We start from the raw sequence: 16030 nt of genomic DNA, 5'->3' as shown, positions 1-16030 counted from the left end.
TGGGCTTCCGTTTCTGGGTAACCCGACCTTTCTCTCTGGCTGCCCTTAACATTTTTTCCTTCATTTCAGCTTTGGTGAATCTGACAATTTTGTGTCTTGGAGTTCCTCTTCTCGAGGAGTGTCTTTGGGGTGTTCTCTGTATTTCCTGAATTTGAATGTTGGCCTGCCTTTCTAGGTTGGGGAAATTCTCCTGGATGATATCCTGAAGAGTGTTTTCCAACTTGGTTCCATTTTCCCCATCACTTTCAGGCACACCAATCAGACGTAGATTTGGTCTTTTCACATAATCCCATATTTCTTGGAGGCTTTGTTCATTTCTTTTTACTCTTTTTTCGCTACACTTCTCTTCTTGCTTCATTTCATTCATTTGATCTTCAGTCGCTGATACTCTTTCTTCCAGTTGATCGAGTCGGTTACTGAAGCTTGTGCATTTGTCATGTAGTTCTCGTGTTATGGTTTTCATCTCTGTAAGTTCTATTAAGGACTTCTCTACATTGCTTATTCTAGTTAGCCATTCTTCAAATCTTTTTTCAAGATTTTTAGTTTCTTTGCGCTGGTTACGTAGTTCCTCCTTTAACTCTGAGAAGTTTGATCAACCGAAGCCTTCTTCTCTCAACTCATGAAAGTCATTCTCCGTCCAGCTTAGTTCTGTTGCTGGCGATGAGCTGCGTTCCTTTGGAGGTGGAGATGCACTCTGATTTTTTGAATTTCCAGCTTTTCTGCACTGCTTTTTTCCCATCTTTGTGGTTTTATCTGCCTTTGGTCTTTGATGATGGTGATGTACTCATGGGGTTTTGGTGTGGGTGTCCTTTCTCTTTGTTAGTTTTCCTTCTAACACTCAGGACCCTCAGCCGCAGGTCTGTTGGAGTTTGCTTGAGGTCCACTCCAGACCCTGTTTGCCTGGGTATCAGCAGCGGAGGCTGCAGAAGATAGAATATTGCTGAACAGCGAGTGTTGCTGTCTGATTCTTGCTCTGGAAGCTTAATCTCATGGGTGTAGCCAGCCGTGTGAGGTGTGAGGTGTCAGTCTGCACCTAGTGGGGGATGTCTCCCTGTTAGGCTACTCAGGGGTCCGGGACCCACTTGAGCAGGCCGTCTGTCTGTTCTTAGATCTCAGCCTCCGTGCTGGGAAATCCACTGCTCTCTTCAAAGCTGTCAGACAGGGACATTTACCTCTGTGGAGGTTTCTGCTGCTTTTTGTTTAGCTATGCCCTGTCCCCAGAGGTGGAGTCTATAGAGGCAGGCAGGTCTCCTTGAGCTGTGATGGGCTCCACCCAATTCGAGCTTCCTGGTGGCTTTGTTTACCTACTTAACCCTCAGCAGTGGCAGGCGCCCCTCCCCCAGCCTTGCTGCCGCCTTGCAGTTAGATCTCAGACTGCTGTGCTAGAAATGAGGGAGTCTCTGTGGGCGTGGTACCCTTTGGGCCAGGTGGGGGATATAATCTCCTGGTGTGCCATTTGCTAAGACCCTTGGTAAAGTGCAGTATTAGTGTGGGAGTTACTCAGTTTTCCAGGTGTTGTATTCTCAATTTCCTTTGGCCAGGAAAAGGAATTCCCTTCCCCCTTGCGCCTCCCAAGTGAGGTGATGCCACGCTCTGCTTCAGCTCTTGCTGGTCGGGCAGCACCCGCGGACCAGTGCCAACTGTCCGACACGCCCTGGTGAGATGAACCCGGTACCTCAGTTGAAAATGCAGAAATCACCTGTCTTCTGTGTCACTCACGCTGAGAGCTGGAGGCTGGAGCTGTTCCTATTCGGCCATCTTGGGCGTGGTCTCTCCTCTTCCTTCTATCTCCTGTTTATTCCTTCTCCTCCTCTTCCTTCACTATTGTTCTTCTCTCTTCTTCCCCCTTCCTTCTCCTTATTCTTCCTCCTCCGTCCTCCTTCATCTTCCCTTGTCCTTTTCCTTGTCTTCTTTATCCTCCTCCTCTTCCTCTTCCTCCTCCTGCTCCTCCTCCTTCCTTATCCTCATCCTCCTTATTCTTATAGGGTTCTCTGAGCATTTTGCATCTGTGATTTGATGTCTTTCAGTTATTTTGACAAGTTCTTAGCTATTATCTTTTAAAATATATTTTATTCCTTGTTTTCTCTCTCTTTTCCTTGGAGTTTCCATTTATACATTCATTAGACCATTGGTATTGTCTTATAGTTCTAGGATTTTTTTGTTTCTTTTTTCCCCACTCTTTTTTCTTTGTTAAACAGTTTGAGTAATTTCTATTTATTTATCTACAAGTTCAACAATATTTCTTCAGCTGTGTGCAGTCTGAATTAATGCATTATTTATAATGACATCAGTGTTTTGATCTCTAATATTTTTCCTTAAGATTTCCTTTTTTTTTGTTCTGTGGTTTCTATTTTTGTGCCGAAATTCCCCATATGTTTATGTATATTGTCTGCTTTTTCCAGTAGGTCTTTCAACCTGTGAATCATAGGTGTTGTAAAATACCTTTCTGAAAGGTCTAGCATCAGGGTCATCCCTGGGCCCTGTTTTGTTGACTTTCTTATGTTTTGGCAGTGGTTTATTTCTTGTTACAGTTTTGGGTATTTCATTAGTTTTGAATGAGTGTTGGGCCTTTTGACAGAAAAATAGTAGAGGCTAAGTCAAATAGTATTTGTTGAGAAGTCAGCATTTGTCTCTCTCTCAGACTTTTTGGATGGAGGGTTGCATAAGTCTAGTTATTTACTGAATTCATTTTGGGTTTTGTTATTGCCATAGTCACTGTTAACTGCAAATTCCTTCAGTAGTCATATTCTGTTTTCTGTGCTTTGTGTAATGTGAGGTTTTGAGAGGGTTTTTTCATAGTTTCTCTGCTCTGCCCTCAGGTTTAGAGGTCTCTTCTTTGCTGTGTCATGGCATGGGGGTTATCTCTCTTTGGGCTCTGTAGTAGACTGCTGTTATTTATTATTTAATCCTGGGATTGTGGTGGGTGTCATAGTTCTTGATTTTTTTGTACAGCTTCATTTTCTGGCAGACTCTGTGAGCCTGGGTCTTAGAGGTGGATCTTTCTGTTTTTGCTCTCTTCTCTGTGGTAACCAAACGTTGTCTTGGATTTGTGGGCACTTTGGGCATGAGAGAGTTTCCTGTACATTTCCCAGCATTTGCAGACCTCTGCTTTATACTGCTGTAGTGTCTTACTCTCAAGTAGATTTTCTATCTTTTTTTTCCCCCAGGAGCGTATAGCTTTTCTTTTAATCCTTCTTCAGAAGCAGTGAAGCTTTACTGAGCTCTTAGGACCAGAGAATTTCCTACCTTTGCCCCAAAGGCATATAGGATTTGTTTCAACCCTTTCTCCAGTGGCTTAAATTTTTTGTTTTGTGTTGGACAATGGCCTAGAGAAGTGGCAAGGTTCTGTGCTTGTCCCTCAGTGCAGCCACTAACTAGCTGCATTCCTGCACCAAGTTGGGCTCTCTCTGGTCTGCAGCTGTACCCCCAGTTGTCCCCCTGAGAATCCAGGGCAGGACAGTGGAAAAGAGCTGCTGTCTGGAGCTCCCAGTTTTTCTAAACTGTCATGCTAGCTCATACTCAGGCTTTAAAAATTTAACATTTCATCTAGTTTCTTCTTACTTGCTTTCATGGCAGTCATCTCTGCTATCCCTGCCCTGCCAAAGCTGTAACATTTTTGTGAGTCCTATCTCTCCCAGAAGGATTTATTACTCTCTAGAATTCATTTTGCTTGTTTACCTTATAATCTCAGGTCTCTAAAGGGTTCAAGAAAAGTTGCAATTGTTTTTTTCAGATTGGTTCTTTGTCACTGTTATGTTTCTAGATTCTAAGGAAAAATGGAATACTCTCTTCACCTCTTTTTTATATGCCGTTCTTGCATCTTGATTTTCTTCATTCAGATATCTTAAGAGTTTTTCTTAATATCTTGGAGTTTGTTGTAAGTCAAGACATGACTATTCTTTTTTGTATTTGATCATTATATTCATCGAAGTAGTACTCATACTCAAAGTAATACATATATGAAAAAAGGCAGAATTTATACAAGATTAATAGTGTAAAAACTCAAGGTTTATAATTTAAAACACCAAAATATCCTGTTCTCCTTCCTTGCCACTGGCCATTTCTGCTTCCCCTTTGCCAGAGGCAACCACTTTACCACCTGTTGTAACTATTTATTTTATTATTTACCACTATCGGTAGTTTGTGCTATCTCTTGGTTTCTCATGTTTAAATATTATGAGAAGTAATATAAAAGTGAAAATATTAAATGTACTTTCTACTGTGGAAAATGAGGATTTAACTCTGGTATATACTCCACACATACACTTTTCTACATCTTTCTATCCCCAAAGTCTTTACCACTGAAACAGATCATGCAGTTTTTTTCGTTCCTTTCCCAACCTCCACCCTACCCAACCCTTAGAGCTCTTCATCCTCTTCTTGTATTGCAGATTGATGGAGAGGCCTGCTTCAGAGCTGGTGTTTAAGTTCTTCTCTTCACCATTATCCTGAAATTTCTTTGGCCTCTGTCCTTTGTTGAGTTGACTGTTTTTTGGACAGTTTCCCTTGTTCTTGGTTTACTTTCTTGTTTTGATAGAGTTCATACTTTAGGACCTTGTGAAGGATACATGGGAAGTAAACGTTTTTTTGAGATCCTGTAGTCTGAAATTTCTTTATATTTCCCACACACTTAATAGTTTTTTTCTAAGATGTAATTCTAAATTGGAAGAAAATTTTCACAGAGTTGGGAAGGCATCACACCCTTGTCTTGTGCATCCCACCATTACTGTTAAAATTTCAACACCCGACTCTTCAGCCTGTATATGAAACTTTTACCCTTCTCCTCCCTCTCAATGCTTTTCTGACTTTTTATTTTCTCAGGGGTTCTGAGATATGTGTATTTTATATGTGTATTTGATAAATTATGTTGAACATTTGAGTTTTAATCTAGAAATTCATATACTTTGGAACTGAGAAATTTCTTACATTATTTCTTTAATAATTTCTCTCCTTTTATTTTTGCTGTTATTTATCTCTGGGATGCTGTTAATCTTATGGATGGTCTTGTGATTTTTCTTTTCTCCCTCCATTTCTGTTTTTGTTGTTGTTCTGTTTTCTAGGAAGAGTTCCTCAAGTTTGTTTTCCAGTCCCTCTCTGAAATTTTCATTTCAGCTATTATATTTTTGATTTCCCAGAGTTCTTCCTCATTCTCAGAATATTCCTTTTTATGGCTTCCTATTCTTGTTTAATGGGTGTAGTGTTTCTGTTATGTGCCTGAGGAATTTTTGTTGTTGTTGTTGTTGCATTTTTTTCCTTCTGTTCTCCTCATTATCTTTTTGTTCCTTGTGGGTTGGAACCCTGGATGTATCTTCTGAGGAGGAAATGAGAAAAGAGGCTCGGAATCTTATTTTTCAGTATGAAACCTTGGAACTCCATCTCCTTATTTGCAGGGTGACACACGGATTTCACCCTCAACTATGCCTGGTATCCAGCGCCTCTCTGTTTTAGCCTTTTCCAACAGGAAACCCTTATTAGGAAGGAGTGGGCACCTGGCTGCTTGAGGTCAAAGAGGTGATAGGGAGATTTCATAATACCTTGAAAAGACTTCCAGACAGTCTTTCTGTTTCAGCCCCTTCCAGGATTCATCTACCAGGTGTACTCCTAATTCTCGAGGCTTTCTAGGATTCTGGGTGACACATCACCTTACTGTTAGCTCTTTGTTGGCTTTTTCCTCTGCAGGTTAGGTTTCAGTTACTCACATCTGCTAAGCTAACTACAACTTGTTCATCTGCTTTCCAATTTTCAGACTTTGACTTACCTCCTGCTGTTGTCTCCTATATTAGTTTGCTATAAAGAACTGCTAGAGATTGGGTAATTTATAAACGAAGAGGTTTAATTGACTCACAGTTCTGCGGGGCTGGCTGGGGAGGCCTCAGGAAACTTACAATTGTGCCAAAAGGCACCTCTTCACAGGGCAGCAGGAGAGAGAAATGAGTGCCAGGTAAAAGGGGAAGCCCCTTATAAAGCCATCAGAACTTGTCAGACTCATTCACCACCAAGAGAGTAACATGAGGGAACCACCCACTTGATTCAGTTATCTCTACCTGGTCCCACCCTTGACATGTGGGGATTATTACAATTCAAGGTGAGATTTGGGTGGGGTCACAGAGCCAAACCATATCATCTCCTTTTCTATCTCTCGTTTGTGTCTGAGGGGTACAATAGAAGAAATACAGAAAGTAAGGATCAGGAGATGAACTGTACTTTGTGCCTGCTGGGTTTCTCCTTTCCAAGAGAGAAATTCTTGTAGTAATTACTTTGACCTCATCTCTCCTGACCTCTTTCCCTTACTCTTCAAACAATGATCTTTAACAGAAAGAAATTTTGAAATTAAGCATAGCTCTCAGGTGAAAATCAAATGTTACCTACTGGATAAATTGTATAATATATATATTTTTTGAGATGGAGTTTCACTGTTGTTGCCCAGGCTGGTGTACAGTGGCATGATCTCAGCTCATTGCAACCTCCGCCTCCCGGGTTCAAGCGATTCTCCTGCCTCAGCCTCCCGGGTAGCTGGGATTAAAGGCATGTGCCAACATGCCTGGCTAATTTTGTACTTTTAGTAGAGACAGGGTTTCTTCATGTTGGTCAGGCTGGTCTCGAACTCCCGACCTCAGGTGAGCCGCTTGCCTCGGCTTCCCAAAGTGCTGGGATTACAGGCTTGAGTTACCATGTCCAGCCAGTTGTACAGTATTAAGGTAACATAAACAATGTAAGGATAGAAGAAATTAGTTTAGTCGAATAAAACAGATTTTATTAATTCCACTAATTAAAAATGAAAAACTTGTTTGGAAGACTAGAATCCTGTGTCTAATTGTAGAACTGCTCCAGGATTCTTGAAACATAATTACTTCTCTGAGAACCTAAATAGTTGCCAGCACTTTGATAAATACAGGCTATGTTTTGGAGGTATGAATAAAATTAAAAGTAAGGTAGGAATGTAAAAGAAAAATTGAACATGCTTTGTTTCTTTCTGTTCACCAGGTTTTCATGTGAATAATGACTTTAGCTGCTTTTCAAAATCTTTTAAATTTCTTTCATCCCTTGGAACTGTCTAGTTCTGTTTTCTCTCATTTGTTTTTGCCGTAGTCCTTTCCATCCGGGCCATACCTTTAGAGCATTCTTCTTAATAGTTCCAAACTCTGTTCTTCATCTCACTGTTTTTCTTTTCATTCTTAGATGGCACAGTTTTACTTAATCTGTAACTTTTTTGTTCATTCCTTCCTTTAGCTCTTTTTTCTCTCCTGATAATGATAGTACAAAGGTAGCATGATTACTCTCCTCTAGTTAAAAGACATAGTTTGACATCCTGGCACTTGCGCATATTATCTGTGTGACCTCACAGTAATTACAGGAACTCTAACCCTAGTTTGCTTGTCTGTAAAATTGAATGTTAATATCACTTATCTTACCAAATTTTTGTGAGAATAGAAAATGAGATAATCCATATTTATGCAAAACACTTAGCACGTTAGCAACCACACTTTTAAATCTTAAGTGTTAGCTTTTAGCTATTACTACTATCAGTCTATTTTATTACATAGTAATTTCTCTCTTGTGAAGGATGCCTGTGTTAACATTTTGCAGTCAAAGGTTATAGCAGCAATCTCTCAGGATGGTAAATGTGGTTGAAGACAGGAATTTGTGTTTTAAAGAGATAAACGAGCTAATTAGAGAAAGAGATGCTCCCTAGTTCATATGAAGCTGCTGGTTGTTTCTAACATACTGTCAACTTACTCTTCAGGATTCTTTATTTTCGGTTTTGCTTCTGCTGTCTGCCACTATATCTTTCCTTGTCACCCTAAAACATATAATTAAAAAGGAATGAGTTCAATAAGAACAACTTTTTTAAAAAAATGAACATGGGTAAACTATTTGCAGCAATTGTATTTTGTGTTTGTATCTAGGCTTAATTATCTATTTTACCTTTGACCATTAACATAAATATAAAATGCTGATCATCATAAGAGATAAGTTACCAGCTGTACAGAAATATAATATAACTAAAGTCACTTATTAATTTGATTTGAATACTTACTACTACAAAGCATATATATTTCAGAATGCATTTTATGCCAAACACTAAGCATTTGGCAAAAGTCAGAATATTACATGTTTTGCTTAAAGTTAGGACTTAGTTTTCAATTTTTTTGTATATGTCATTGGCAGTATTTGGTGACCCTTACCGTAGGACTTTTCTAGGTGGACATAGTAACATTTTTGTTCATAGAAATGTTTGATTGTTAGATTGTTAATTTGACCTCAGGAATCATACAAAAGCTCTTTTGGTCACTTAAGCATTTGTGGCGATGATTATTTACTATTTTAATAAGATTTACTTTTTGGCCAGGTGTGGTGGCTCACGCTTGTAATCCCAGCACTTTGGGAGGCCAAGGCGGGCAAATCATTTGAGGTCAGGAGTTTGAGACCAGCCTGGCCAACATGGTGAAACCCCATCTCTACTAAAAATACAAAAATTAGCCGGGCATTGTGGCAGGCACTTCTAATCCCAGCTACTCAGGAGGCTGAGGCAGGAGAATCCTTGAACCTGGGAGGCAGAGGTTGCAATGAGCCGAGACCAAGCCATTGCACTCCAGCCTGGATGACAGAATGAGATTCTGTCTCAAAAAAAAGATTTGTTTTTTCATCACCTAGCTAGAGCTTATATTCTATATAATACATATATTGAATATTGGCTTTATTTATGCCTTGCATTATAAATTTACATGATCAGACAAAAACAGAAGGACATAAGAAGTAGATTTAGGTGCAGAAGAGGAATTATATCTTTCATGTTAGTTTCTTTTGTAGCCGTCATCCCAGGGTCAGAGATAGAATATGCAGAATAACCATGTGAGAGGACTTTGCCTTTGCTTAATTGATTAGTCACCTTTTTTTTCTCCTTTTTTAATAAGCCTGTTCCTCTGATTTGATTTAATCTTTCAGACAGGGGAAAACAAAGGATGGAGTGGTCCAAAGCCTGGGTTTCCTGAACCAACAAATAATAGTAAGTTCTCATTTTTATGTTATCTGCACTTGGTGTTCATCAGTGGCTCAGTGACTAGCTGTCACTGGGATTGGTTGGGTCTATCTAGATCTGAGAGACTGTGTTAAGTATTGTGGAGGGTACAAAAGAGTCCTGGCGTTTGCTTTCCTGGAACTGACAGAATAGCTGGAAAACTGAGACATAGATACACTTAACACAGTTATACCATTGCAAACAGAGTGCCATTTAATGATCACATGCCTTTTTAAAGTTGCCATTTTTACTGAAACAACATTATAAAAAATATAGAAATATAAAAAATAATACAAAAATAATTTTCATAAGAAAAATAAGTAATTCTCTGTAAGCTGATTATGCTATCAAATCAACTTTCAAAGTTCCCAATTATTTTTGTATGCACCCAAATTTATATATAATTATGATACGCATAAAATTTTATTGTGTTTTCACTTAACATTGCCTAAGCATTTTTTTGCGTTTTGCCGAGTCATTAAAAGTTTAATATTTTATTAAGGTCACTAAGTGAAATGTCAGAAATGTAAGAATAAAATTGGTTAATTTTGTTCCACTTACAGTATTGTCAAACACTTAAAAAACAGTTTCAGTTTACAGATTTTTTTCAAATGTATGTGATCAAGATATTTTGCATTGGACATTTAGACATTTTTCCTTAATACTCTCCCTCACTTCTTGAAAAGCATCTATTTCACTGAAGTGACCATTTTACTGTAAATCAGTGAATCAAAACATTTGGCTAATGAAAACACCCAGTCTATCCCATTTCCACCCTATCTGTCTTCTTTATAACCTCTGGACACTGAAAAAGCTTAAATCTGTGAATTATCGTAATCCATGGTTTTAATCTTTGATATTAGAGGCTCATCTGTTGATGTATAATGAAATTAGTAACAAATTCTTATCAAAATATGCTCATAAGAATTGAATTCTTGGATTATCAAAACTAGCCTCTTGAAAAGAATATTTCAGTGAGGTAATGGCATTTTGGGGTTGTTTTCTGGGAATAATTTAAATTAATGTGCTTTGGAGCCCTTGGCCTATATAAATAGTGGTGATAAATATGATGGCCTTAGCACATAGCCGAAGGAAAAAATGGAATCAGTTCAGGGTTCCTAGAGTTTGTGTTCAGTTCATTTGATGTTTGAATATATTGGTTTATAATGATTTGGTGACGGAATGTAATCAACATGAAATTGATTGCAGTTTTATGTAAAGTACTTAGCACAGTACCTGTTTCCTAGTAAGCACTTAATGAATGTTGATTTCCTTCCATGCCTCCTCCCTCTTTTCTTTTATAAAAATGATACTATTCTTTGTAGGCTTGCCAGAAATTCCATTCTTATACTTTTGTCTGTCAGATGTTTTGTGCATACATATGGTGAGCAAGAATATATAGCTTATTATTGAATAATTACATTTTGGCACTGAATATTTTTTCAAAGAATATAAACATTATGTATTTCAATTAGTTATTAACTTGACAATTTTAACATGAAATCTCTTTATAGATAACCTGCAAGCTCCATCATTAAACAGTGATGTTTTGGCCCCTAGTTTTATGTTTTGTTTTTTTTTTTAACTTGCTAAGGGATACATCTCATGGGATGACAAGTGGGGGATACTTCTTTCCTGTGCATATATGGGAAGGAATATCACAAAGAGGCCAGTTTAAGTGATCAGAAATATGTAAGAATGCATAACAGGTTTGCTTGAGACATTAAAGTTAGAAGTGAGAAAACTATTTGAAGCCAGCTTAAAACTTAACCGGACGGTTAATGCTTTAGGAATTCCTGGTCTACAATGGTTCAGATTAAGCCTTTGAAATAAAAATGTTCTGTTATCCCTTCCCAGCTGTAAGGAGATGAGAAAGCTGCTCTAAGAGTTCTTCGAATGAACACTGGATTGTCTCTTCCTCAGGTTACCATAGAGGATAAGGGCAGCCCAGCTCTGAAAAGTAGCTATTTCATTCCCCAAGGGTTAGTTCTCACAAGTGAAACCTGAGTCCCCTTAAATGGCACTTAAATACAACATTAGGAAGAAGTTGGGCTGTGCTTATGAATTGATCATTCAGATGATGGACCAATTAGCTGAAAATTAATTTAAATTCATATATTATGGTAATATTTAGGTTAACTTCTTAATCAGTTTCTTAAGTTTGAAATTGTATTCTAAATGATTTCTGTCCTGTGAAGAATACCAGAGTTAGCATTTTGCAGGCAAAGGTTAGAGCATGGCACATGTGGGGGAAGACAGGAATTTGAGATTGCCAGTGCTGGCAGCCTCACTGACATACTGTCTGACCTTGAACAACTCAATTTACATCTTATTATTCAATTTTCTCTGTTAAGAGTTATGCATACTAATTTATAATGTTGAGAATCTTTAATTATGTAACATTTATAAAATGATTAACCATCCTTGAATAACATCTGAAAAGGTAACATATTACTTTGTGAAAAACACTATCATCGTGAAATGGCAAGCTCACTGTGGTTTTTTGTTTGTTTGTTTTGTTAAACTCTACATTGCTTCAAAATTGTAGTTTTAAAGATCAAATTTTTAGCCACCCATTATTTGGATAAATAATACGAAATTAGCTTGGAACCATAATGTACAAAAATGAAAAGAAGGGAATGCAGAATTGGAAAGGGGAAAGAAGGAATTTTAATCTGGCATAGCTAGCACCTAACTATAAGTAGACAAAATACATTAATGTACATGTGCATTTAATTTTTGAAGCGGAAGATATTTTTTAAAAGACTGCAGTCATAGGAAACTGCTAACAATTACAACTAGAAAATAGTTTAAATGGTTTTGCAAGTGATTGTGATTACATAGCCTGGTTTCTCAATTTATTTTCCTTGCTTGATTGCCTACAGATTTAAAATATGGACCTAATTTTTGGGTGCTGCTCAGGCTTTCTTCATTGCACTGAAATGCAGCAGAAGGTAGACTATTCTAAGTGTGTTTTTGTCCTTTGAATCACTGTAATAGTTATGTTGAAGTATAGGAACACATAACTCTGTAATGTGAGGTTTATGTTAAGTTTAGCATGGGGCAATTTTGTGCTTGGTATACACATAAAAAACTAGGTTTTTACAGATGAATGACTAACTTTTTTAAAAAAAGATCATGAATTTTAAAGATCTACTGACGACTCTTGGAAAACTTTGTAAAATATTTAGATACAGTTCAGCTGATAATATCTCTTTTTGTATTCACATTCCATGTTTCTTATTAATACAGGCTTTTACTTAAAAACAGGTTCATAGTTTCTTAAAGGTGAACTGTAGCTAAATTCAAGATTGGACTAAGCTCAAAGGTATTCACTGGAATGTGCCGAATCCACCCACTAAAAGATTATCCGGAGCATTTTTCACATAAATATTTTTCCGTTAACCTTTTAAAAAGTTTTATTTAGCCCCTGTGAAATATGCTGGCACTTCTAAGTTCATTAGAGATGACCAAAGACTTGTGGGATGGGATAGCATTCTTATTGACCTCTTTAGGATCTTAGTTGACTCACCAAGATTTTTGTCACTTTTGTTTCGTATGCCTGTATTATTAAACACTGAACGTCCTGAAACCAGGAGGCTACCCTGTTCCAGTGATATGACATTGGGTAGATTGCCTACTGGTTTCCGAAATGCTGTGTGCTATATTTAGAACCTCTAGTGTTTATTATTTTTTTGTTGGGGCTGGGGAGTGGGGGATAGAAGGGTGGTGTATAAGTGTTGGACTTTTAAGGTAATAGATTGATATGTACTTTCTTTAATAGTGTTTTGAGAGCATTCCCTGAACAAATTCCCTTTGGGGTTCCCATAGTAGAAACCACTTTGTAGTGAGACAAAACAGTTGAAGCCAATTGGATGTAAATATAAAGCTGAGTGATCCAACTTAATTATTTATTTCGACATAAATAATGTGTTAGAAATGTAAGAATGTAGCCAGCTTTTAGTGGTCTTATTTAGAAGGATTGGTGGGTTACTTGTACTGGGCATCCCAGTCCCTGAATACCTGATTGCTTTCAAACAAAGGTCCCATAAATAGAGGCCTATCTGAAGCAATTGGGAGCAATGGGAACATACACATTCTCATTGCTGTCCATTTGAGACTGCAGATAGAATTGCTCCTTCTCCCCTGAACACAGGAGGAAAGATCCAAGTATTTCAGAATGATATCATCCTTCTTTTACATTGATGGCTGTATATTAGACCCACCTGAGTGGTGAGAAGCTGTAGTCTTTAAAAAATTACATTGACAAGAATTCTCCTTTCTTGCCTACTGAATCTAGGAAGGAAGATTCGAGGTAGTGTTAAGCTTGCCTCTGTTTTAGTCATACCAGTTGAGTCTGTCTGTAAAGGTCCATTGATTTAAAGGAAAAATAATCTGAAATTAGAAAGTAAGTTTTTAATCAGATTAGCACAGATAACATGCCTTTCTGAAATATTCTCAGGAAAGATTTAATGAATTTAAATTGTTATGATTTTTTAAACTTGCTTAACTCATTTTTACACAGAAAAATATATCAGATACTTTTTTTTTAAATGAGCATTTTTAGGATGCATTTTTTCATTGCAGTATGGTAGTGTTTGTAAGCATAAGAACAAAGAATGAAACCATAAAGTAAAAAAGATAGATTTATATACATAAATGCTAGAAACAAGTTCAAGGAGCAGCATAAGAAAATAAAAAGGCAAATGACAGCATAAATTGCAGCATAGCAACAAATAGAATATATGCAAAGGACACATAAAAGTCAATTTTTTTAAAAAAGGCAAACACCCCAATAGCCAGAGGTCTTAAGAAGACAATTAAAAAGAGCAGATAAGAAATCATGAAAAAGTGTTTAGCAATCAGGAAAATGCAGATTAAAGATAAATGTTATGAAATTTCTGATCCACGCAAATTGTCAGGGATTTAAAAATGATACTTCCAACTGTTGGGGAAACAGACTGTCACATGCCGCTGACAGGAGTCTGACTTATTGCCATTCTGAAGGGAATTAGCCATGAGTATACAGAGTGTAGGCCCATTTCTTTTTTTTTTGAGATGGAGTCTCGCTCTGTCACCCAGGCTGGAGTGCAGTGGCACCATCTCAGCTCACTGCAAGCTCCGCCTCCCGGGTTCATGCCATTCTCCTGCCTCAACCTCCCGAGTAGCTGGGACTACAGGCGTCCTCCACCACACCAGGCTAATTTTTTGTGTTTTTAGTAGAGATAGGATTTCATTGTGTTAGCCAGGATGGTCACAATCTCCTGACCTCGTGATCCACCCACCTTGGCCTCCCAAAGTGTTGGAATTACAGGCATCAGTCACCACACCTGGCGATAAATTTTATGTTTTAACAGCTAGGGAAGCAGAATTATCCGTATACTGAAGTCTTCAGGAAACTTTTCTGAACATAAAGAAGAAGAAACATAGTTTTCCAGAGTCTGAATGAAATTTCAGTTTCCGAAATGCATGCTGGAATTTAGAATATGTACTGTGTATTCTAAGAGGTATATGGGGATCAAAATGTGTTTAAAATTAGTATTTTCAAAATTAGGAGCAGACCGTAATGATAACACAGATAAATATCTTGCAGAAATTCAAAGTCGAAGTATTAAGAACTAGTTAATTGCTTTTCTCTGTTAGCAAAGAAACTGTACAATAAACATAAGGAGAAAACAAAGGTAATGCTCCTAATTACTCATTCAGTTTGTCTAGAAAGATGGAGTTTTATAAAATCTTGAAGTGTATTACAATTTGTGAAGAAACATTAACTGCTATTATTTTTAAAGAAAAATAGGCAATGTTTGATGCATAACGTATTTAACACTTATATAAGTTATGAAGCAAGATAATAAACACCCGTGAACCCACTGCCCAATTTAAGAACTAGACATTACTATACCTTCATCTTTGTTTTCCTCATTCATATCCCCCATTGGCTATGCTTCCCCTAGCAGAAGTAACCACTATCTCTGGATTTTATGTGTAGTCGCCCCACCCTTTATTCCTCATAATTTCATCAAATAAATTTGAGTCCTTATCAGTATTTATTTAATTTTGCTTTTTTTTTAAACTTTAGAAAAATAGCATCATATGGTGTATTGTCCTCTGGAATTCTGTGCCCCCCTCACCCCCGTCCCCTCTATTTAAGATTGCAATTTATTATTATTTTATTTTGTTACATAAAGTATTTCATCCACTATGTGAATATCCTGTAATGATTTATCTGTTCATCTCTTGGTCCACAGTTGGAATATTTTCAGGATTTTGTGATTATAAACAATATTATGAACATTTTTGAACATTTCTACCGGTGCACATGTATAAGAGTTTCTGGGAATGGAATATGATATGTGTTAGTTCAAATTTACAAGAAATACCAGTTGTTTCATAGTGGGAGAGCCCTTCAAAGTATCTAATTTCCCATGCTGTAACAAGTAGAAATCTTTTATCTTTTTTACTTTCAATTTCTTTTTTGATAATGAATTTAGTTGAAGTTTAGTTCAAATTCCACTATTTCATTAATTTTATTGTTCGTTTTCTATTTTTACTTGAGTTTTTGAATGGGGAAAAACTAAAAATGCAAAAAGCTTTCCGTATTTTTTGTCCTCATTAGTGCAGTGGCCACGCTGACCCTGAAGTAAGTAACTTACGATTTTTTTTGTGTGTGTATATTGTCTCAGAATTTAGATATATAATTTATATACTTGTATATAAATGTATATACATTTTATACACACATATATATACACACACACACACACAAATTCGAATATATATTATTCAGTCCCCTAGCCTTTTGGACATGCTGTTCTACCCTTTTTTTTTTTTTTTTTTTGAGACAGGGTCTCACTCTTAGCTAGGCTGAGCGCAGTGGTACAATCATGGCTCATTGTAGCCTGCATCTCCTGGGCTTAAGTCATCCTCCCACCTCAGCCTCCCCAGCAGCTGGACTACAGGCATGCATCACCACACCTGGCTAATTTTTGTATGTTTTTAAGAGACAGGATT

The 16030-nt window shown here is 37.2% G+C and overlaps 1 protein-coding gene across 1 annotated transcript in view; it reads left to right on the top strand.

The window, feature by feature from the left end:
- The first annotated feature begins 6671 nt into the window (after positions 1 to 6671).
- LOC105522843 (double-stranded RNA-binding protein Staufen homolog 2-like) overlaps positions 6672 to 16030 on the top strand; it is a 166387-nt gene continuing 157028 nt past the window's right edge. The window contains exons 1-2 of the mRNA XM_011957437.1: positions 6672 to 6698; positions 8947 to 9007. Coding sequence (XP_011812827.1) covers positions 6672 to 6698; positions 8947 to 9007 — 88 coding nt within the window. The remainder of the gene's footprint in view (positions 6699 to 8946; positions 9008 to 16030) is intronic.

This window comes from Colobus angolensis, unplaced genomic scaffold, assembly GCF_000951035.1.
Source record: "Colobus angolensis palliatus isolate OR3802 unplaced genomic scaffold, Cang.pa_1.0 Scaffold440, whole genome shotgun sequence".
In the NCBI taxonomy this organism is placed as follows: domain Eukaryota; kingdom Metazoa; phylum Chordata; class Mammalia; order Primates; family Cercopithecidae; genus Colobus; species Colobus angolensis.
Note: the sequence above shows the minus strand (reverse complement) of the source record. Positions and strands in the feature narration are given on the sequence as shown.